Below are 22,565 nucleotides of genomic sequence, written 5' to 3' on the forward strand. Positions count from 1 at the left end.
AACCACTGGCTTTAGCTCTTACCTCTGAGAAATGTGTTTCTGGAAGTGAAGCTGCTTTTTAAAGTCTGATATTTAGAAGAAAATTGCGTTTTAATTTTTCTATGATAACTAAGAAATTATTTCCATGCTTGATGTATCAAGGAGGAAAAGACAGTTACCATACATGGAATCAGGGAAGTCTGTCCTGAGCTGAGCATAAACACAGAAAATAATGGTGTGGAGAGAAACAAATATTAACATGACTGATCTGACCACAAAATACAGTAGAATACTTTAAGTAATCTGGTGCCAGCAAGATCCTGTGGGGGAAAGAACAGTAAGGAATTCTTTTGATTACTTGGAAAGTAAAGGCTTCCCATCTTCATTCTGAGCCAAGAAATCATCTCCCCTTTAATCTGATCTCCAAGAGCAGTGACTTCTCAAAACACAGCTACTGCAGCTAATGCTTTATGGAGAGAAACACTGCTGGGAACCCGGGAAGCTAAATCCTTACCTCTTTTAATCTTTTCCAAAAATCAGAACATGGACAACGACTTTAATGGGCAGCCCAGTGAAAACTCAATCTACTCTGGGATTAGGGTCAGCACCAACCCAAAGGATGGGTCTGAGGCCTGGAAAACCATCTGGGACTTCGAGGCTGTAAGTAGCTGCCACCATAGCACAAGAAAAATGGCAAAAGAGACAAACGTTTTCTAAAAACCACCAAAGCTTCAACAAAATTTCATTGTATTTTAGAGGACATGCTTGAAAATGTGCTCCTTCAGCCTTGGGACTGTTTCTGCTGGTGACTGTGTGCTGCATTAGCTTTTCAGCAGCAAATTCCTTCACCTGCCCTCAGCAGGAGAACACATCATACACGTGGCATTACTAGAGGAGGCAATTTACCTTTTAGCAAAGTCTCTTGTCAGCCCCCATGACACATTTGCCTAAACAATATAATTGAAAGGACCAATATTTTTCTTTCCCTGTGACTATTTGCACTGTAGGAAGCCTTTCTTTTAACCACTGCCTCTCTCTAGCAACGCACTTCTCTTTCCCTGTAAATTGTTTGCAACAAAAAGGGGTTTTTGTTTGACTTTAACAGGGCTACGTTGCAACCAAGGTGTTTTCAAAGAACACCTGCATCATTGCTACAACCAGCAAGAGGTTCTGGCTTAGCAAACCTTTTCCTACACCACCTCCAGGAGACAAGGTAGGGTGGTGGTTTAAAGCGGGGCAAAAGATGGTCAGTGAAAAGCACTTGTTCCTACACAGGAGCAGGAGAAAAGGCTCCAAGAACTGAAGAGAACTTTCTCAGCAGGGCTGAGCTGCTCTAAAATTTCCTTCAAAAGCTGCATTGCCCAGGAACAACGCCAATTACTGTTCAGCCTGGTCTTGGACACTTCCAGGGATGAGGCAGCCACAGCTTCTCAGGGCAACTTGTGCCAGGGCCTTCCCACCCTCACAGGGAGGAATTTCTTCCCGGTATCCCATCTAACCCTGCCCTCTGGCAGTGGGAAACAATTTCTCTTTGTCCTTTCACTCCAGACCCTTGTAAATAGTCTTGCCCAGTCCTTCCTGTTGGCTCCTTCAGGTACCAGAAGGCCATGATGAGGTCACCTGAAACTTCTCCAGGATGAGCAATCCCAATCATCTCACCCTTTGCTCACAGCAGAGCTGCTCCATCCCCCTGATTGTGCTGGTGCCTCCTCTGGGCTCTCCCAGCTGCTCCAGGTCCTTCCAGGGCTGGGGGCAGCTCTGCAGATGGGTCTCACCTGAGCAGAGGGGCAGAATCCCCCTGGCGCTGCTGCCCATGCTGGGGTCAGCCCAGCACTGGGGGGTTCCTGGGCTGCTGGTGCACATTGGTGGGTCATGTCCAGCCTGTCACCCACCAGGTCCTTCTCAATATGTGTATCACCAGTCCTGAACTCCGGCTTTGGTTTTCCTAAATGCTGTTTTCTGGCTGTTTCTTTGATGCTCAGGTACTTGGGCCTTACCAGCTGCCACCCAGAGAGAATCGCTTCATTATCTCCAGGAACAGACTCCAAAGCTTGAGCCCGTATGGAAAACGCATCCAAGCCCTGTGCAGAGGAATTCCCTCCTTCCTCGCTTACCCAGCTCCCGGTGAGTCTGCTGCTGACAGCCCTGGAGTTCCAAAATGTGCACAGGTTGACAGGATTAACAAAAGAAGATTCAAGCAAACATGAGCACGTCACTTACTGAGACCCTGTGTTTTCTATGGCTTTTCATACATCCATGTACACACACCTCAGGAAATGCAGGTCTGTCGCTCTCCTGAGTGACCTGGGGCCCAGCCATTCTCTCAGGAAGGTTCTGGGCTCTAGCTCTTGACATAAATCCGGAATTTTTAGGCAACTAGTTGGAAGCATTTCAGCTACATTTTTACCTTCATATTTTCTCAGTCCAAATCTAATTGTTTTTTCTTCTTCTTTCAGGATCAAACTTTTTAAGGGGATCAAACTTCTCATCAGGATGAAGCTTCTTGGAGTGAAATATTTCATGACTGAAATTTAATGTTAATGAACTGCCTGTTTATTACTGTGGTTACTCCTGACAAAGTTTGCAGAAGAAAATTCATAGAACTGTGTACCCATTAGTAAGATTTTTCTCCTTGATAATCTTCTCTTGATCATATTTCCAATCATTTATATTTCTTCTGCTCTGTATGGAAGCTGTTGAGTCTCAGTAAAATTTATCGTCAGCCTACACTGGTCTGTGCTGTGTTTTTACTAACCCTTTGAAAAAGCAGAAGCAATTCCAAAGACAAGTTGCAAAACTAATGTTCTTGCAAAATCCCAATTTTGGCATTTAAACCTCTTCCAGTACAACTTCTCAGGGAGAGTTCACATGCTGCCTTGAGTAATTATTCATCAATACTAGAAGAAAATAGTGCTATACCTACTACAACGCCTGCTGCAATACCGTCCCCAGGAGAGTAAAACACTGTCAGCAAGGTCCAGCTGCTCACAAAACTGCTTTAACTTCATGCACTTAAGAGGAAAAATCTGCCAACAAGTGTAAATTAATAAAGCTGGAAAGGTGCAAATGCCTCAGGGCTGCTTTGACAAGTCCACAGAGGCACAGATGCCTCAGCCCTCACTGCCACATTTGAGTGGGTGCTATGGTGACCCGATAACATACAGTATATTTTGGAAGGTAAAAAGGCTTTCACATATTTTGTCTAATGCAAAGCTTTTTATGTTCTTGTTTAAGCCCTAGGATATCTCCGGTCTTAAGTTTGATGTGAATTTTCAAAAGTAAATAGTACATGTTAGAAAAATACTAGAAACATATTTAATTTTTCACTGCAAATGGATTCCTATTTGATAACTATCAGACTCCAGGAGGTCAAATGGTTCAGAAATACAATCCCCAAGTTTATCAAGTACACCAGGAAATAATTTTCAGGGACAAATGGCAGGGAAACAAATGACAAAATAATTTGATTGCACACTCAGCATTTCTACTGTGATTTCTGAAAACATATAAAAGGTGGAGGGTTCACACTGCTCTTTCTACCTGCAGGAGCATCAGCTCTGCAGTCAGGATGCATCTCTCTGTAAGTATGCATGCTTTTCTTCCTTATGAACTGAAGCTTTGATTCAAACCCATTCCTTTATCTCTCAGAAGGGCTCCTGCCTCTCTGGAGCACTAAGGCTTTCTCTGGGGACATTGAGCTCCTCCAGAAGGAGCAGCTCAGCCCCTGGGGTAAAGCAAGGGTGCCTCCCTTTGGGGGCACTGATGCAATCCCGGGTTGAAAGCAAAAACAGGATCCAAGGAGGACCCTTGAACATCAGATTAGGAAAAGAAAAGGAGGATTGTCATGACCAGATTTGTCAGCCAGAGCTGCAGTTACATTTTGTATTTGATTTTCATTTCAGATTTGGACTGCAGTCCTTCTTGGACTGGTCCTGACTCCAGCCCTTGCTGATTACGTGAGTACAAATGAACAATTTCCACATGCATGGCTACTCTGCCTCTATTCTCTGCTTCATGAAATCGCCTCGATTCTTTCTCCAACATTTTGAAGGAAAAGATTTGAAGTCTTCTCAAACAGATGAAACTCTAAAGGAACCAAATCACAGGTGTCAGATGCAACAATGACTCATGGAATCCTCGAAAAGAACTCTTACAGCTGCTGCTCAATGCCAATGCTTTGATTCTGGGTCTATTTAAAAATACTGAGGCCATTTCTGGGTCTTGGGGGGGGACAGAACTTTTTCTATTGTAGCAAGGGTTTTTAAAAGCAACGGAGACAACACTGACTAATGTTACCATCTAAAAGTGCTCCATTTGGTTTTCCAGTCTCAGCAGACAAATGGAAACCAGCAAATCATCTTTGGTGGCGACTCTCAAATCACTATCACCGGTATCTCACAAGGCGTGAAGCTCAATAGTCAAACAAGAGTGGCAATCATCGAGCAAAAGAGCCAAACTTTATCATGGAAAACCATCTGGAACTACAACAGGGTGAGTGGATGGGAGTGGGATTGTTAAAAAGGTGACCCAGGGATGGGGCTTGTTTCTGTATTCTGATCATCTGAAGTAAATGATGTGGGGTAGAAACTCTCAGTATTTGTTACTGCTTCCATCCCGACTTTGCAACCTCAACAGTTGGAGAAACTGAGTTCTGAATGCTAAATACTTTTATTTTACAGGGTGTCATTGCAACCAAAGTCATGCAGCAGAACACCTGCTACATTTCCATCATGAACAGAACTGACATACCCAGTTTTAATAGTCTGGCCCGACTGGCGGCTGAGAGCAGGGTAAGAATCCAAAGGACTAGCATGTCCCTGACCCTGGAGTTTATTAGCTCATTTCCCCTTCTGCTTCTTCTTCCTGGAGAGGATCAGGTTATGTCTAGTGGCAGGATTTCCCTTCACTCCACAGTAATGTAGATTGGAAATTTCTGGTAGGAATGTTTTGCCAAAAGAAGAAAGAGGCTGCATTATTCCCTCACCCAGCTCCACTTTCTCTGAGGATGTTGAGCTCTGCAGCTTGCTGGGCAAACCATGTGCTTTGCTACTGCCTTCAAGGCTTGCCAGTGGTCCCACAAACCACAAGGGATTAATGTTGTTCCTAATAGCAGTTGGGAATCAACTTTGAGATATTCCCAGAGCTAGGAATATCTCAAGCAGGAACCAGCTCCTGATGCTGAGCTTGCTGAATGCTGGTTTTTTGATGTTTAGAACATGATCGGTGTTCTTGGAAGACCTACAAAGGAGATCACCTTCGTCACCAATGGATTGGTCAACAACCTCAACTCCTATGGAATAGAAATCTCAGCTATGTGCAGTGGAGTCACCACCTACATGGCTTATGAAGTTCATGGTGAGTGAATTAATGGCAATTCTGAGTGTTACTGACCTGGCCCTTTTGTCTCCTGGGGCATGATTCAGGCATGGATGCTGCTCTTCACTTTGGGCCAGACAGAAACCAAGGGCTTCAGCAGTTGCACAAAGGGTTTGGCACCTCTCTAGATCGAGACTGGAACAGTGCAGGATCACAACCCCCATAAATGACACAAACTAAAACCTTACAGCGCCTTTCTGGGAAGCTTAATGAGTGTTTTGGCCCACACCTGAGCTGCCCTGTAATACCCAGTCAAGAAGAAGGGTTGTTCTAGGAACCATTGTCCTTCAGGTCAGAGCTTGCTAATGAGTTGACCCAGGCAGCCGCAAAACCCTTGTGCTTCGCAACACTAAACCAAGTGGTTTCCTCCCCTGTAACTCTTCCCCTGGGGCAATGATCCCATTCCCCAGGGTTAATGAACTACACATGGTAGGATTCTTCCAGAATGTCACAGCCCATGTGACTGGGCCCATGGATTGGCAGCAACCTCACCATGTAATGCCCAGCTGTTGGGACTCTCAGACAAAGTGCAATAGAGCCCTAATTTCTGCACAGGAAATCCCTAAGGGTGTTGAAGATCAGGTCTTTGTGAGCATTCCTGGCTGAGCCACCGAGCCAGTGCTATTTGGAGAGTCCAAGAGACTCCGTCCCTTGCACAGCTCGAACATTCCCAGAGCAGCAATTCTTCATACCTGTGTGTGCTCTGAGCAACACCACCACCCTCCTGTAGAAGGGCAGCCAAGGTCATTAGAATTAGCTCATGGGGTTTTGTTTTGTGCTTTCTTGTATACCAAGGACTCCAAGTGAATCTGGGATCCTGCATTACCCTCAATGTCTTGAGAGCTGTGGATCTGAGGTACTGCAATAGCAATGGCAACTGGAATGGCATTGGCAATGGCAATTGGAATGGTAATTGGAATGGCAATTTGAATGGCAACGGCAACTGGAATGGCAACTGGAATATCACTGGCAACTGGAATGGCAATTGGAATGGCAATGGACAGGTGAGAAAACCGTAGCCCTTACTTGTCATTAAGAAAATGGGGGGGATCCTGAGCTGCAGCCCAAAGCCAACCCTGATGCCCTTCTTGCCTGGCATCTCCTCTTTTGAGAGGTTCCTGCTTGAGGGTGCAGATGCTGAAAGAGAGCAACGGGTGAACAGTGGTTTCCAACCAAGGCCTTGAGTGTGGATTTCCCCTGGCCAGTGCTCTAGCATGCATCAACCTCTAAAGGCAAGAGATGACAGCTGTCAGATGCAGCAATGATTCACTGAATCCATGAAAAGAATTCTTATGGCCTCTGCCCACTGCCATAGCCTTGATTCTGAGTCCTTTAGAAAAGACTGAGGGCACTTCTATTGCAGAAGTTCTTCCACTGTAGCAAGGATTTTTCAGAAGCTTTGGGGACATCACTGTGTCCCTTCAAAGATGAAACGTCTTCTTTCTTTCCCTTGGCTTTTTAGTCTCAGCAGATTCCAGGCATCATCCTCAACAACACTCAAGGCATCTTCAACAACACTCAGGTCATCATCGGTGGCCACTCCCAGATTGTGACCATCAACAGGCAATGGCGTGTGGCAATCATTGAACAAACGAGCATCAGTGGGTCCTGGAAAACCATCTGGAACTACAACACGGTGAGTGGCAGGGATGGGGCTTGTTTAAATACATTCAAGGATATTGCCTGCTTGTACAGCTGGCCCAGGGATGGCAACTGTTCCTTTATTCTGGATGTTTGGAGTCCACAATGCAGGGTAGAAACTCTCAGAATTTATTATGCTTTCCATCCCGACTTTATCGAGTGTAAACTGCGGGAAGATACTGAATTTTGAGCGCTCAATTATTTTCATTTCACAGGGTGTCATTGCAACCAAAATCACGCAACAGAACACCTGCTACATTTCCACCATGAACAGAAATGAGATGCCCCGCTTTGATAACCTGGCCCGCCTGGCACAAGAGAGCAGGGTAAGGTTCCAAAGGAGCAGCAGGTTCCTGGCCCCAGAGATCATTGTGCCATTTCTTCATGAGCTCTTTCTTTCTGGACATGAACAGATTGTCTCCAGTGGTAGAGTTTCCTTTCTCTCAACAGTAATGCTGATTAGGAATTTATTGTAGGAATGATTTTCCAAAAGAAAGGGACTATATTATTCCCTCACCCAGCTCCACTGTCTCTGAGGATACTGAGCTGTGCAGCTTGCTGGGCAAACCATTGCTCTGAGGAGCCCTTCAAGGGAGTTAATCCTATTGGCAAGCCAGGATCTCAAAGTCCTTCACAGACTTTTCACTACCAATATTCATTGGTCATCTAAGAACTTAGCCTTGTAGCTGCTCATGGCCGGACTCCCTTTTGAACTGCGGCATGAGAGAACATCTCCCCATCCCTCATTCATGGGATGAGCCACAACAGGAGCCCTCTGGCCCTGGCTGAGAGAGCAGAGGGAACCAAGGGTCTCAGAGGAAAGTGCAAGAAAGCAGGCAATGCCTTGGGCCAGGCAACAAAGCACTCCAAGAGGAAAGGAGAAAGGATGCGAAATGAAGCTCACGGGGGGCTTTCAGAAAGAAGTGTCCCACTCGAGCACCCAGGGTTCTTAGTGTGGGGCCCTAAGTACCACCTGCAAATAGTCTGAGAGAAAGTGTATCTGCCTGGACTTGCTGCTGCCCTCTGTGGTTCCAGGTTAGAATGGGCTGCAGGATGAGACTTCTCCTGCCAGCCTTCCATTTGACAGCCTGGGTGCTCTAGAGGGGCAAGGGCAATGACAGAGCACATGCCTTGGAAGGAGCTCGGGCTCCACAGAGCGGCCACACAGCTCTTCTCCACATCAGCAATTTCCTTGTGCTGCCGCTCCCCTCAGGCTACCTGCACTTTGACTGGCTTAGAACCATCTGCCTTTGGAGCCACCTTCAAGACTTGCCAGTGGTCCCACAGGCCCCCCAGGGAATTAAAAGGTGTCCCTAAAAAAAAATTTAGACCCAAACACCCAGTCATGAGGCATCATTCCACAGCAAGGAATAGAACAAGCAGGAACCAGCTCCTGGCATGGAGCTTGCTGAATGCTGGTTTTTGATGTTTAGAACCTGATCGGTGGTTTTGGAAGACCCCACAAGAGGATCACCTTTGTCACCAATGGATTGGTCAACAACCTCTACTCCTATGGAGCAGACATCATGGCTATGTGCAGTGGACTCACCACCTACACGGCTTATGAAGTTCACAGTGAGTGCAAGCATGGCAATTCTGAGTGTTACTGACCTGGCCTTATTTTCCCTTGGGGCGTGATGACTCAGGCACAGATGCTGCTCTTCCACCTCAAAACCCAAAGAAACCCCCGTGAGGAACGTCAGCCAAGGTCTAAGGCATCAGCTCATGGCGTTTTGTCTTTTCTTTTGCAGCTTTCCAAGGACCCCAGGTGACTCTGGGATCATGCATTACCCTCGATGTGCTGAGAGTTGTAGAGCTGAAGTACTGCAATAGCAATGGCAACTGGAACAACCAGTGGAACAACTGGAACAACCAGTGGAATGGCAACTGGAACAACCAGTGGAACAACCAGTGGAACGGCAACTGGAACAACCAGTGGAACAACAGTTGGAATGGCAACTGGAACAACAACTGGAATGGCAACTGGAACAACAGTTGGAATGGCAACTGGAACGGCATCGGCAACAACAACTGGAACAACCAGTGGAATGGCAATTGGAATGGCAACTGGAACGGCAACTGGAATGGCAATTTCCCGGTGAGAAAACCCTAGCCCTTAGATTTCTTGAACCAAATGGGGGGATCCTGAGCTGCTGCCCAAAGCCAACCCTGATGCCCTTCGTTTCAGGCAGCTCCTCTTTTGAGAGGGCGCAGATGCTGAAAGAGAGCAATGAGAGAGCAGAGGCTTTCCATCCAAGCCCTTGAGCTTGGATTTCCTCGGGCCAGTGCTCTAGCAGGAATCAAACTCTAAAAGCAGCAGAAGCCAGCTGCAGATGCAGCAATGATTCACTGAATCCATGAGAAGAATTCTTAGGGCCTCAGCCCACTGCCACCACTTTGATTCTGGGTCCTTTAGAAAAGACTGAGGGAAGCCATGGGCATTACCTGAGGGCCAGCACTTCTTCCACTGTAGCAAGGATTTTCTTGGAAGCTTTGGTGACATCACTGTCTTCCTTCAAATGCAAAATATCTTTTTTTCCCTTGGCTATTTAGTCTCAGCAGATTCCCAGCGGCATCTTCAACAACACTCAGGTCATCATCGGTGGCCACTCCCAAATTGTGACCATCAACAGGCAACGGCGTGTGGCCGTCATTGAGCAAAGGAGCTTCAGCGGGTCCTGGAAAACCATCTGGAACTACAACACGGTGAGTGGCAGGGAGGGGGCTCCTTCAAAAGCATCCAAGGAGTCTGGCTGCTGGTACAGCTGGCCCAGGGGTGGCAATTACTCCTATATTCTGAACATTTGGAGTCCACAATGTGGGGCAGTGGAACTCAGCATTAATTATGGTTTCCACCTCGATTTGATGCCAACATTAATTCTTGGATGAAACTGAATTGCGAGCGCTGAATCCTTTTCTTTTACAGGGTGTCATTGCAACCAAAGTCCCGCAACAGAACGCCTGCTACATTTCCATCATGAACAGAAGCGAGATGCCCCGCTTTGATAACCTGGCCCACCTGGCGCAAGAGAGCAGGGTAAGGTTCCAAAGGAGCAGATGGTGCCTGGCCCTGGAAATCACTGTGCCATTTCTTCATGTTCTGCTTCCTTTGTGGGCAGGATCTGGTTGTGCCTTGTGGCAGAGTTTCCTTTCTCTCAAAAGAAATGCTGATTAGAACTATGTTGTAGGAATGCTTTTCCAAATGAAAGGGGCTGCATTATTCCCTCCCCCACTAACCCAGAGGATGCTGAGCTGTGCAGCTTGCTGAGCAAACTCGTTCTTTGTGAAGCCCTTAAAGGCATTCCTTGCGCTGCCATTCCCCATCATGTTCCATTCACCTTGATTCCCTTAGAATGAGCTCTGCCCTTGAGGCTGCCTTCAAGGCTTGATGGTGGTCCCATAGGCCCCTCCAGGGGATTAAAAGGCCTCCTAAAAAGCAGTTGGGTATCAAAGACCCAGCCCTGAGTCATCATTGCAGAGGAACTGCCTAGCAGGAGCCACCTCTGCCCTGAGCTTGCTGAATGCTGGTTTTTGATGTATAGAACCTGATCGGTGGTTTTGGAAGACCCAACAAGAGGATCACCTTTGTCACCAGTGGATTGGTCAGCAACCTCAACTCCTATGGAATAGACATCACGGCTATGTGCAGCGGAGTCACCACCTACATGGCTTACGAAGTTACCAGTGAGTGCAAGCATGGCAATTCTGAGTGTTACTGACCTGGCCTTATTTTCCCTGGGGCGGGATGACTCAGGCACAGATGCTGCTCTTCCACCTCAAAACCCAAAGAAACCCCCCTGCAGAATGTCAGCCATGATCTTAGGCATCAGCTCAAGGGGTTTTGTCTTTTCTTTTGCAGCTTTCCAAGGACCCCAGGTGACTCTGGGATCATGCATTACCCTCGATGTGCTGAGAGTTGTAGAGCTGAAGTACTGCAATAGCAATGGCAGTGTCAATTTCCCGGTGAGCAAACCTTAGCCCTTGGCTTTCTTGAACCAAATGGGGGGGGAACCTGAGCAGCTGCCCAAAGCCAACCCTGATGCCCTTCCTGCCGGGCATCTCCTGATTGAGAGCTTCCTGCTTCAAGGTTCAGAGGCCTTTAAAGGTCAATGGTGAGCAGTGGTTTCCAAGCAAGCCCTCGAGTTTGGATTTCCTCTGGCTGATGTTTTAGCATGCATCAACCGCTGAAGGCAGTAGACGGCAGCTGTCAAATGCAGCAATGATTCACTGAATTAATAGAAAGAATTCCTGTGGCCTCTCCCTACTGACAGGGCCTTGATTCTGGGTCCGTTGGAAAAAACTGAGTGCAGGCAGGCACGCACCAGGGAGGCACCACTTCTTGTATTGCAGCAGGGATTTTTCAGAAAATGTGGGGACATCACTGTCTTCCTTCAAAGGCAAAACTTCTGCTTTCCCTTGGCTTCTCAGACTCAGCAGATTCCCAGCGGCATCTTCAACAACACTCAGGTCATCATTGGAGGCCACTCCCAGATTGTGACCATCAACAGGCAATGGCGTGTGGCCGTCATTGAGCAAAGGAACATCAGCGGGTCCTGGAAAACCATCTGGAACTACAACACAGTGAGTGGCAGGGAGGGGGCTCCTTCAAAAGCATCCAAGGAGTCTGGCTGCAGGCACAGCTGGCCCAGGGATGGCGACTGTTCCTTTATTCTGAATGTTTGGAGTCCACAGTTTGTGGTACTAACACTCAGTACTTGTTAGGACTTCCATGCTGAATTTATCCCAACATTAATACTTGGATGAAACTGAATTGTGAGTGCTGAAGACTTTTCTTTACAGGGTGTCATTGCAACCAAAGTCACACAACAGAACGCCTGCTACATTTCCATCATGAACAGAAGCGAGATGCCCCGCTTTGATAACCTGGCCCGCCTGGCACAAGAGAGCAGGGTAAGGTTCCAAAGGAGCAGCAGGTTCCTGGCCCCAGAGATCATTGTGCCATTTCTTCATGTGCTTCTTCTTTCTGGAGAAGATCAAGTAGGCACTAGTGTCAGACTTTCCTTCCACTGAACAGCAATGCTGATTAGTAATTTTCTGTAGGAATGGTTTGCCAAAAGAAAGGGGCAGCATTAATCCCTCCCCACTTACCCAGAGGATGATGAGCTGTGCAATTTTCTGGGCACATCTGTTCTCTGTAGTGCCCCTCAGGGCTTTTGTTGTGCTGCCCCTTCCCCTCAAGTTCCCTAGACCTTGACTGCTGTAGAACAAGCTCTGCCTTTGAAGCTACCTTCAAGGCTTGCTAGTGGTCCCACAGGCCCCCCAGGGGATTAAAAGATGTCCCTAAAGGCACTTGGGAATCAAACACAAGTCCAGAGTTGTCCTCCTAGAGCTAGCAATAGGCCTAGCAGGAACCAGGTGCCAGCAATGAGCTTGCTGACTGCTGTTTTTTGATGTATAGAACCTGATTGGCGTTTTTGGAAGACACACCAAGATCACCTTTGTCACCAATGGACCGGTCAACAACCTCTACTCCTATGGAACAGAGATTGCGGCTATGTGCAGCGGAGTCACCACCTACATGGCTACCCAAGTTACCAGTGAGTGCAAGCATGGCAATTCTGAGTGTTACTCACCTGGCCTTATTTTCCCTTGGGGCGGGATGACTCAGGCACAGATGCTGCTCTTCCACCTCAAAACCCAAAGAAACCCCCGTGAGGAACGTCAGCCAAGGTCTAAGGCATCAGCTCATGGGGTTTTGTCTTTTCTTTTGCAGCTTTCCAAGGACCCCAGGTGACTCTGGGATCATGCATTACCCTCGATGTGCTGAGAGTTGTAGAGCTGAAGTACTGCAATAGCAATGGCAACTGGAACAACCAATGGAACAACCAGTGGAACAACCAGTGGAACAACCAGTGGAACAACCAGTGGAACAACCAGTGGAATGGCAACTGGAACAACAACTGGAACAACCAGTGGAATGGCAACTGGAACAACAACTGGAACAACCAGTGGAATGGCAACTGGAACAACAACTGGACCAACCAGTGGAATGGCAACTGGAACAACCAGTGGAACGGCAACTGGAACAACCAGTGGAACAACCAGTGGAATGGCAACTGGAACAACCAGTGGAATGGCAACTGGAACAACCAGTGGAACGGCAACTGGAACAACCAGTGGAACGGCAACTGGAACAACCAGTGGAACGGCAACGGCAACTGGAATGGCAATTTCCCGGTGAGAAAACCATAGCCCTTAGATTTCTTGAACCAAATGGGGGAATCCTGAGCTGCTGCCCAAAGCCAACCCTGATGCCCTTCGTTACAGGCAGCTCCTCTTTTGAGAGGGCGCAGATGCTGAAAGAGAGCAATGAGAGAGCAGAGGTTTCCATTCAAGCCCTTGAGCTTGGATTTCCTCGGGCCAGTGCTCTAGCAGGAATCAAACTCTAAAAGCAGCAGAAGCCAGCTGCAGATGCAGCAATGATTCACTGAATCCATGAGAAGAATTCTTAGGGCCTCAGCCCACTGCCACCACTTTGATTCTGGCTCCTTTAGAAAAGACTGAGGGAAGCCATGGGCATTACCTGAGGGCCAGCACTTCTTCCACTGTAGCAAGGATTTTTCTGGGAAGCTTTGGTGACATCACTGTCTTCCTTCAAATGCAAAATATCTTTTTTTCCCTTGGCTATTTAGTCTCAGCAGATTCCCAGCGGCATCTTCAACAACACTCAGGTCATCATCGGTGGCCACTCCCAAATTGTGACCATCAGCAGGCAATGGCGTGTGGCTGTCATTGAGCAAAGGAGCTTCAGCGGGTCCTGGAAAACCATCTGGAACTACAACACGGTGAGTGGCAGGGAGGGGGCTCCTTCAAAAGCATCCAAGGAGTCTGGCTGCTGGTACAGCTGGCCCAGGGGTGGCAATTGCTCCTATATTCTGAACATTTGGAGTCCACAATGTGGGGCAGCGGAACTCAGCATTAATTATGGTTCCCACCTCGATATGATGCCAACATTAATACTTGGATGAAACTGAACTGTGATTTCTTAATCCTTTTCTTTTACAGGGTGTCATTGCAACCAAAGTCCCGCAACAGAACGCCTGCTACATTTCCATCATGAACAGAAGCGAGATGCCCCGCTTTGATAACCTGGCCCACCTGGCACAAGAGAGCAGGGTAAGGTTCCAAAGGAGCAGATGGTGCCTGGCCCTGGAAATCATTGTGCCATTTCTTCATGTTCTGCGTCTTTGTGGGCAGGATCTGGTTGTGCCTTTTGGCAGAGTTTCCTTTCTCTCAAAAGAAATGCTGATTAGAACTATGTTGTAGGAATGCTTTTCCAAATGAAAGGGGCTGCATTATTCCCTCCCCCACTTACCCAGAGGATGCTGAGCTGTGCAGCTTGCTGAGCAAACTCGTTCTTTGTGAAGCCCTTAAAGGCATTCCTTGCGCTGCCATTTCCCCTCAAGTTCCATTCACCTTGACTCTCTTAGAATGAGCTCTGCCCTTGAGGCTGCCTTCAAGGCATGATGGTGGTCCCACAGGCCCCTCCAGGGGATTAAAAGGCCTCCTAAAAAGCAGTTGGGTATCAAAGACCCAGCCCTGAGTCATCATTGCAGAGGAACTGCCTAGCAGGAGCCACCTCTCTGCCCTGAGCTTGCTGACTGCTGGTTTTTGATGTTTAGAACCTGATCGGTGGTTTTGGAAGACCCAACAAGAGGATCACCTTTGTCACCAGTGGATTGGTCAGCAACCTCAACTCCTATGGAATAGACATCACGGCTATGTGCAGCGGAGTCACCACCTACATGGCTTACGAAGTTACCAGTGAGTGCAAGCATGGCAATTCTGAGTGTTACTGACCTGGCCTTATTTTCCCTTGGGGCGTGATGACTCAGGCACAGATGCTGCTCTTCCACCTCAAAAACCAAAGAAACCGCCCCTTGCAGAATGTCAGCCATGATCTTAGGCATCAGCTCATGGGGCTTTGTCTTTTCTTTTGCAGCTTTCCAAGGACCCCAGGTGACTCTGGGATCATGCATTACCCTCGATGTGCTGAGAGTTGTAGAGCTGAAGTACTGCAATAGCAATGGCAGTGTCAATTTCCCGGTGAGCCAACCTTAGCCCTTGGCTTTCTTGAACCAAATGGGGGGGAACCTGAGCAGCTGCCCAAAGCCAACCCTGATGCCCTTCCTGCCGGGCATCTCCTGATTGAGAGCTTCCTGCTTCAAGGTTCAGAGGCCTTTAAAGGGCAATGGGTGAGCAGTGGTTTCCAAGCAAGCCCTCGAGTTTGGATTTCCTCTGGCCGATGTTTTAGCATGCATCAACCGCTGAAGGCAGTAGACGGCAGCTGTCAAATGCAGCAATGATTCACTGAATTAATAGAAAGAATTCCTGTGGCCTCTCCCTACTGACAGGGCCTTGATTCTGGGTCCGTTGGAAAAAACTGAGTGCTGGACAGGCACGCACCAGGGAGGCACCACTTCTTGTATTGCAGCAGGGATTTTTCAGAAAATGTGGGGACATCACTGTCTTCCTTCAAAGGCAAAACTTCTGCTTTCCCTTGGCTTCTCAGACTCAGCAGATTCCCAGCGGCATCTTCAACAACACTCAGGTCATCATTGGAGGCCACTCCCAGATTGTGACCATCAACAGGCAATGGCGTGTGGCCGTCATTGAGCAAAGGAACATCAGCGGGTCCTGGAAAACCATCTGGAACTACAACACGGTGAGTGGCAGGGAGGGGGCTCCTTCAAAAGCATCCAAGGAGTCTGGCTGCAGGCACAGCTGGCCCAGGGATGGCGACTGTTCCTTTATTCTGAATGTTTGGAGTCCACAATTTGGGGTACTAACACTCAGTACTTGTTAGGACTTCCATGCTGAATTTATGCAAAGATTAATACTTGGATGAAACTGAATTGTGAGTGCTGAAGACTTTTCTCTTACAGGGTGTCATTGCAACCAAAGTCACACAACAGAACGCCTGCTACATTTCCATCATGAACAGAAGCGAGATGCCCCGCTTTGATAACCTGGCCCGCCTGGCACAAGAGAGCAGGGTAAGGTTCCAAAGGAGCAGCAGGTTCCTGGCCCCAGAGATCATTGTGCCATTTCTTCATGTGCTTCTTCTTTCTGGAGAAGATCAAGTAGGCACTAGTGTCAGACTTTCCTTCCACTGAACAGCAATGCTGATTAGTAATTTTCTGTAGGAATGGTTTGCCAAAAGAAAGGGGCAGCATTAATCCCTCCCCACTTACCCAGAGGATGATGAGCTGTGCAATTTTCTGGGCACATCTGTTCTCTGTAGTGCCCCTCAGGGCTTTTGTTGTGCTGCCCCTTCCCCTCAAGTTCCCTAGACCTTGACTGCTGTAGAACAAGCTCTGCCTTTGAAGCTACCTTCAAGGCTTGCTAGTGGTCCCACAGGCCCCCCAGGGGATTAAAAGATGTCCCTGAAGGCACTTGGGAATCAAACACAAGTCCAGAGTCGTCCTCCTAGAGCTAGCAATAGGCCTAGCAGGAACCAGGTGCCAGCAATGAGCTTGCTGACTGCTGTTTTTTGATGTATAGAACCTGATTGGCGTTTTTGGAAGACACACCAAGATCACCTTTGTCACCAATGGACTGGTCAACAACCTCTACTCCTATGGAACAGAGATTGCGGCTATGTGCAGCGGAGTCACCACCTACATGGCTACCCAAGTTACCAGTGAGTGCAAGCATGGCAATTCTGAGTGTTACTCACCTGGCCTTATTTTCCCTTGGGGCGTGATGACTCAGGCACAGATGCTGCTCTTCCACCTCAAAACCCAAAGAAACCCCCGTGAGGAACATCAGCCAAGGTCTAAGGCATCAGCTCATGGGGTTTTGTCTTTTCTTTTGCAGCTTTCCAAGGACCCCAGGTGACTCTGGGATCATGCATTACCCTCGATGTGCTGAGAGTTGTAGAGCTGAAGTACTGCAATAGCAATGGCAACTGGAACAACCAGTGGAACAACCAGTGGAACAACCAGTGGAACAACCAGTGGAACAACCAGTGGAACAACCAGTGGAATGGCAACTGGAACAACAACTGGAACAACCAGTGGAATGGCAACTGGAACAACAACTGGAACAACCAGTGGAATGGCAACTGGAACAACCAGTGGAACGGCAACTGGAACAACCAGTGGAACAACCAGTGGAATGGCAACTGGAACAACCAGTGGAATGGCAACTGGAACAACCAGTGGAACGGCAACTGGAACGGCAATGGCAACTGGAATGGCAATTTCCCGGTGAGAAAACCCTAGCCCTTAGATTTCTTGAACCAAATGGGGGGATCCTGAGCTGCTGCCCAAAGCCAACCCTGATGCCCTTCGTTTCAGGCAGCTCCTCTTTTGAGAGGGCGCAGATGCTGAAAGAGAGCAATGAGAGAGCAGAGCTTTCCATTCAAGCCCTTGAGCTTGGATTTCCTCAGGCCAGTGCTCTAGCAGGAATCAAACTCTAAAAGCAGCAGAAGCCAGCTGCAGATGCAGCAATGATTCACTGAATCCATGAGAAGAATTCTTAGGGCCTCAGCCCACTGCCACCACTTTGATTCTGGGTCCTTTAGAAAAGACTGAGGGAAGCCATGGGCATTACCTGAGGGCCAGCACTTCTTCCACTGTAGCAAGGATTTTTTTGGAAGCTTTGGTGACATCACTGTCTTCCTTCAAATGCAAAATATCTTTTTTTCCCTTGGCTATTTAGTCTCAGCAGATTCCCAGCGGCATCTTCAACAACACTCAGGTCATCATCGGTGGCCACTCCCAAATTGTGACCATCAACAGGCAATGGCGTGTGGCCGTCATTGAGCAAAGGAGCTTCAGCGGGTCCTGGAAAACCATCTGGAACTACAACACGGTGAGTGGCAGGGAGGGGGCTCCTTCAAAAGCATCCAAGGAGTCTGGCTGCTGGTACAGCTGGCCCAGGGGTGGCGATTGCTCCTGTATTCTGAACATTTGGAGTCCACAATGTGGGGCAGTGGAACTCAGCATTAATTATGGTTTCCACCTCGATATGATGCCAACATTAATACTTGGATGAAACTCAATTGTGAGTGCTGAATACTTTTCTTTTACAGGGTGTCATTGCAACCAAAGTCCCGCAACAAAACGCCTGCTACATTTCCATCATGAACAGAAGCGAGATGCCCCGCTTTGATAACCTGGCCCACCTGGCACAAGAGAGCAGGGTAAGGTTCCAAAGGAGCAGATGGTGCCTGGCCCTGGAAATCATTGTGCCATTTCTTCATGTTCTGCTTCTTTGTGGGCAGGATCTGGTTGTGCCTTTTGGCAGAGTTTCCTTTCTCTCAAAAGAAATGCTGATTAGAACTATGTTGTAGGAATGCTTTTCCAAATGAAAGGGGCTGCATTATTCCCTCCCCCACTAACCCAGAGGATGCTGTGCTGTGCAGCTTGCTGAGCAAACTCGTTCTTTGTGAAGCCCTTAAAGGCATTCCTTGCGCTGCCATTTCCCCTCAAGTTCCATTCACCTTGACTCTCTTAGAATGAGCTCTGCCCTTGAGGCTGCCTTCAAGGCTTGATGGTGGTCCCACAGGCCCCTCCAGGGGATTAAAAGGCCTCCTAAAAAGCAGTTGGGTATCAAAGACCCAGCCCTGAGTCATCATTGCAGAGGAACTGCCTAGCAGGAGCCACCACTCTGCCCTGAGCTTGCTGAATGCTGGTTTTTGATGTTTAGAACCTGATCAGTGGTTTTGGAAGACCCAACAAGAGGATCACCTTTGTCACCAGTGGATTGGTCAGCAACCTCAACTCCTATGGAATAGACATCACGGCTATGTGCAGCGGAGTCACCACCTACATGGCTTACGAAGTTACCAGTGAGTGCAAGCATGGCAATTCTGAGTGTTACTGACCTGGCCTTATTTTCCCTTGGGGCGTGATGACTCAGGCACAGATGCTGCTCTTCCACCTCAAAACCCAAAGAAACCGCCCTTGCAGAATGTCAGCCATGATCTTAGGCATCAGCTCATGGGGCTTTGTCTTTTCTTTTGCAGCTTTCCAAGGACCCCAGGTGACTCTGGGATCATGCATTACCCTCGATGTGCTGAGAGTTGTGGAGCTGAAGTACTGCAATAGCAATGGCAGTGTCAATTTCCCGGTGAGCAACCTTAGCCCTTGGCTTTCTTGAACCAAATGGGGGGGAACCTGAGCAGCTGCCCAAAGCCAACCCTGATGCCCTTCCTGCCGGGCATCTCCTGATTGAGAGCTTCCTGCTTCAAGGTTCAGACGCCTTTAAAGGGCAATGGGTGAGCAGTGGTTTCCAAGCAAGCCCTCGAGTTTGGATTTCCTCTGGCCGATGTTTTAGCATGCATCAACCGCTGAAGGCAGTAGACGGCAGCTGTCAAATGCAGCAATGATTCACTGAATTAATAGAAAGAATTCCTGTGGCCTCTCCCTACTGACAGGGCCTTGATTCTGGGTCCTTTGGAAAAAACTGAGTGCTGGGCAGGCACGCACAAGGGAGGGACCGCTTCTTGTATTGCAGCAGGGATTTTTCAGAAAATGTGGGGACATCACTGTCTTCCTTCAAAGGCAAAACTTCTGCTTTCCCTTGGCTTCTCAGACTCAGCAGATTCCCAGCGGCATCTTCAACAACACTCAGGTCATCATTGGAGGCCACTCCCAGATTGTGACCATCAACAGGCAATGGCGTGTGGCCGTCATTGAGCAAAGGAACATCAGCGGGTCCTGGAAAACCATCTGGAACTACAACACGGTGAGTGGCAGGGAGGGGGCTCCTTCAAAAGCATCCAAGGAGTCTGGCTGCTGGCACAGCTGGCCCAGGGATGGCGACTGTTCCTTTATTCTGAATGTTTGGAGTCCACAATTTGGGGTACTAACACTCAGTACTTGTTAGGACTTCCATGCTGAATTTATGCAAAGATTAATACTTGGATGAAACTGAATTGTGAGTGCTGAAGACTTTTCTCTTACAGGGTGTCATTGCAACCAAAGTCACACAACAGAACGCCTGCTACATTTCCATCATGAACAGAAGCGAGATGCCCCGCTTTGATAACCTGGCCCGCCTGGCACAAGAGAGCAGGGTAAGGTTCCAAAGGAGCAGCAGGTTCCTGGCCCCAGAGATCATTGTGCCATTTCTTCATGTGCTTCTTCTTTCTGGAGAAGATCAAGTAGGCACTAGTGTCAGACTTTCCTTCCACTGAACAGCAATGCTGATTAGTAATTTTTTGTAGGAATGGTTTGCCAAAAGAAAGGGGCAGCATTAATCCCTCCCCACTTACCCAGAGGATGATGAGCTGTGCAATTTTCTGGGCACATCTGTTCTCTGTAGTGCCCCTCAGGGCTTTTGTTGTGCTGCCCCTTCCCCTCAAGTTCCCTAGACCTTGACTGCTGTAGAACAAGCTCTGCCTTTGAAGCTACCTTCAAGGCTTGCTAGTGGTCCCACAGGCCCCCCAGGGGATTAAAAGATGTCCCTGAAGGCACTTGGGAATCAAACACAAGTCCAGAGTCCTCCTCCTAGAGCTAGCAATAGGCCTAGCAGGAACCAGGTGCCAGCAATGAGCTTGCTGACTGCTGTTTTTTGATGTATAGAACCTGATTGGCGTTTTTGGAAGACACACCAAGATCACCTTTGTCACCAATGGACTGGTCAACAACCTCTACTCCTATGGAACAGAGATTGCGGCTATGTGCAGCGGAGTCACCACCTACATGGCTACCCAAGTTACCAGTGAGTGCAAGCATGGCAATTCTGAGTGTTACTCACCTGGCCTTATTTTCCCTTGGGGCGTGATGACTCAGGCACAGATGCTGCTCTTCCACCTCAAAACCCAAAGAAACCCCCGTGAGGAACATCAGCCAAGGTCTAAGGCATCAGCTCATGGGGTTTTGTCTTTTCTTTTGCAGCTTTCCAAGGACCCCAGGTGACTCTGGGATCATGCATTACCCTCGATGTGCTGAGAGTTGTAGAGCTGAAGTACTGCAATAGCAATGGCAACTGGAACAACCAGTGGAACAACCAGTGGAACAACCAGTGGAACAACCAGTGGAACAACCAGTGGAACAACCAGTGGAATGGCAACTGGAACAACAACTGGACCAACGAGTGGAATGGCAACTGGAACAACAACTGGAACAACCAGTGGAATGGCAACTGGAACAACAACTGGAACAACCAGTGGAATGGCAACTGGAACAACAACTGGAACAACCAGTGGAATGGCAACTGGAACAACCAGTGGAACGGCAACTGGAACAACCAGTGGAACGGCAACTGGAACAACCAGTGGAACGGCAACTGGAACGGCAATGGCAACTGGAATGGCAATTTCCCGGTGAGAAAACCTTAGCCCTTAGATTTCTTGAACCAAATGGGGGGATCCTGAGCTGCTGCCCAAAGCCAACCCTGATGCCCTTCGTTTCAGGCAGCTCCTCTTTTGAGAGGGCACAGATGCTGAAAGAGAGCAATGAGAGAGCAGAGCTTTCCATTCAAGCCCTTGAGCTTGGATTTCCTCGGGCCAGTGCTCTAGCAGGAATCAAACTCTAAAAGCAGCAGAAGCCAGCTGCAGATGCAGCAATGATTCACTGAATCCATGAGAAGAATTCTTAGGGCCTCAGCCCACTGCCACCACTTTGATTCTGGGTCCTTTAGAAAAGACTGAGGGAAGCCATGGGCATTACCTGAGGGCCAGCACTTCTTCCACTGTAGCAAGGATTTTCTGGGAAGCTTTGGTGACATCACTGTCTTCCTTCAAATGCAAAATATCTTTTTTTCCCTTGGCTATTTAGTCTCAGCAGATTCCCAGCGGCATCTTCAACAACACTCAGGTCATCATCGGTGGCCACTCCCAAATTGTGACCATCAACAGGCAATGGCGTGTGGCCGTCATTGAGCAAAGGAGCTTCAGCGGGTCCTGGAAAACCATCTGGAACTACAACACGGTGAGTGGCAGGGAGGGGGCTCCTTCAAAAGCATCCAAGGAGTCTGGCTGCTGGTACAGCTGGCCCAGGGGTGGCGATTACTCCTATATTCTGAACATTTGGAGTCCACAATGTGGGGCAGAGGAACTCAGCATTAATTATGGTTTCCACCTCGATTTGATGCCAACATTAATACTTGGATGAAACTGAACTGTGATTGCTTAATCGTTTTCTTTTACAGGGTGTCATTGCAACCAAAGTCCCGCAACAGAACGCCTGCTACATTTCCATCATGAAAAGAAGCGAGATGCCCCGCTTTGATAACCTGGCCCACCTGGCACAAGAGAGCAGGGTAAGGTTCCAAAGGAGCAGATGGTGCCTGGCCCTGGAAATCATTGTGCCATTTCTTCATGTTCTGCGTCTTTGTGGGCAGGATCTGGTTGTGCCTTTTGGCAGAGTTTCCTTTCTCTCAAAAGAAATGCTGATTAGAACTATGTTGTAGGAATGCTTTTCCAAATGAAAGGGGCTGCATTATTCCCTCCCCCACTTACCCAGAGGATGCTGAGCTGTGCAGCTTGCTGAGCAAACTCGTTCTTTGTGAAGCCCTTAAAGGCATTCCTTGCGCTGCCATTTCCCCTCAAGTTCCATTCACCTTGACTCTCTTAGAATGAGCTCTGCCCTTGA

General features: G+C 48.3%; 1 protein-coding gene across 1 annotated transcript in view; it reads left to right on the plus strand.

Moving 5' to 3' along the window:
* Window positions 1–522: 522 nt before the first annotated feature.
* LOC118695118 (uncharacterized) overlaps window positions 523–22,565 on the plus strand; it is a 32,973-nt gene continuing 10,930 nt past the window's right edge. Inside the window, exons 1-36 of the mRNA XM_054517473.1 lie at window positions 523–639; window positions 1,085–1,192; window positions 4,306–4,470; window positions 4,659–4,769; window positions 5,193–5,334; window positions 6,151–6,240; window positions 6,858–6,991; window positions 7,212–7,322; window positions 8,430–8,571; window positions 8,757–9,094; window positions 9,550–9,702; window positions 9,923–10,033; window positions 10,539–10,680; window positions 10,856–10,947; window positions 11,425–11,577; window positions 11,797–11,907; window positions 12,416–12,554; window positions 12,731–12,820; window positions 13,648–13,802; window positions 14,023–14,133; window positions 14,640–14,781; window positions 14,969–15,063; window positions 15,530–15,682; window positions 15,903–16,013; window positions 16,522–16,660; window positions 16,837–17,228; window positions 17,683–17,835; window positions 18,056–18,166; window positions 18,673–18,814; window positions 18,992–19,083; window positions 19,561–19,713; window positions 19,934–20,044; window positions 20,553–20,691; window positions 20,877–21,295; window positions 21,750–21,902; window positions 22,123–22,233. Coding sequence (XP_054373448.1) covers window positions 523–639; window positions 1,085–1,192; window positions 4,306–4,470; window positions 4,659–4,769; window positions 5,193–5,334; window positions 6,151–6,240; window positions 6,858–6,991; window positions 7,212–7,322; window positions 8,430–8,571; window positions 8,757–9,094; window positions 9,550–9,702; window positions 9,923–10,033; window positions 10,539–10,680; window positions 10,856–10,947; window positions 11,425–11,577; window positions 11,797–11,907; window positions 12,416–12,554; window positions 12,731–12,820; window positions 13,648–13,802; window positions 14,023–14,133; window positions 14,640–14,781; window positions 14,969–15,063; window positions 15,530–15,682; window positions 15,903–16,013; window positions 16,522–16,660; window positions 16,837–17,228; window positions 17,683–17,835; window positions 18,056–18,166; window positions 18,673–18,814; window positions 18,992–19,083; window positions 19,561–19,713; window positions 19,934–20,044; window positions 20,553–20,691; window positions 20,877–21,295; window positions 21,750–21,902; window positions 22,123–22,233 — 5,331 coding nt within the window. The remainder of the gene's footprint in view (window positions 640–1,084; window positions 1,193–4,305; window positions 4,471–4,658; window positions 4,770–5,192; window positions 5,335–6,150; window positions 6,241–6,857; window positions 6,992–7,211; window positions 7,323–8,429; window positions 8,572–8,756; window positions 9,095–9,549; window positions 9,703–9,922; window positions 10,034–10,538; window positions 10,681–10,855; window positions 10,948–11,424; window positions 11,578–11,796; window positions 11,908–12,415; window positions 12,555–12,730; window positions 12,821–13,647; window positions 13,803–14,022; window positions 14,134–14,639; window positions 14,782–14,968; window positions 15,064–15,529; window positions 15,683–15,902; window positions 16,014–16,521; window positions 16,661–16,836; window positions 17,229–17,682; window positions 17,836–18,055; window positions 18,167–18,672; window positions 18,815–18,991; window positions 19,084–19,560; window positions 19,714–19,933; window positions 20,045–20,552; window positions 20,692–20,876; window positions 21,296–21,749; window positions 21,903–22,122; window positions 22,234–22,565) is intronic.

This window comes from Molothrus ater, chromosome 28 (genome assembly GCF_012460135.2).
Source record: "Molothrus ater isolate BHLD 08-10-18 breed brown headed cowbird chromosome 28, BPBGC_Mater_1.1, whole genome shotgun sequence".
NCBI classification, from domain to species: Eukaryota; Metazoa; Chordata; class Aves; order Passeriformes; family Icteridae; genus Molothrus; species Molothrus ater.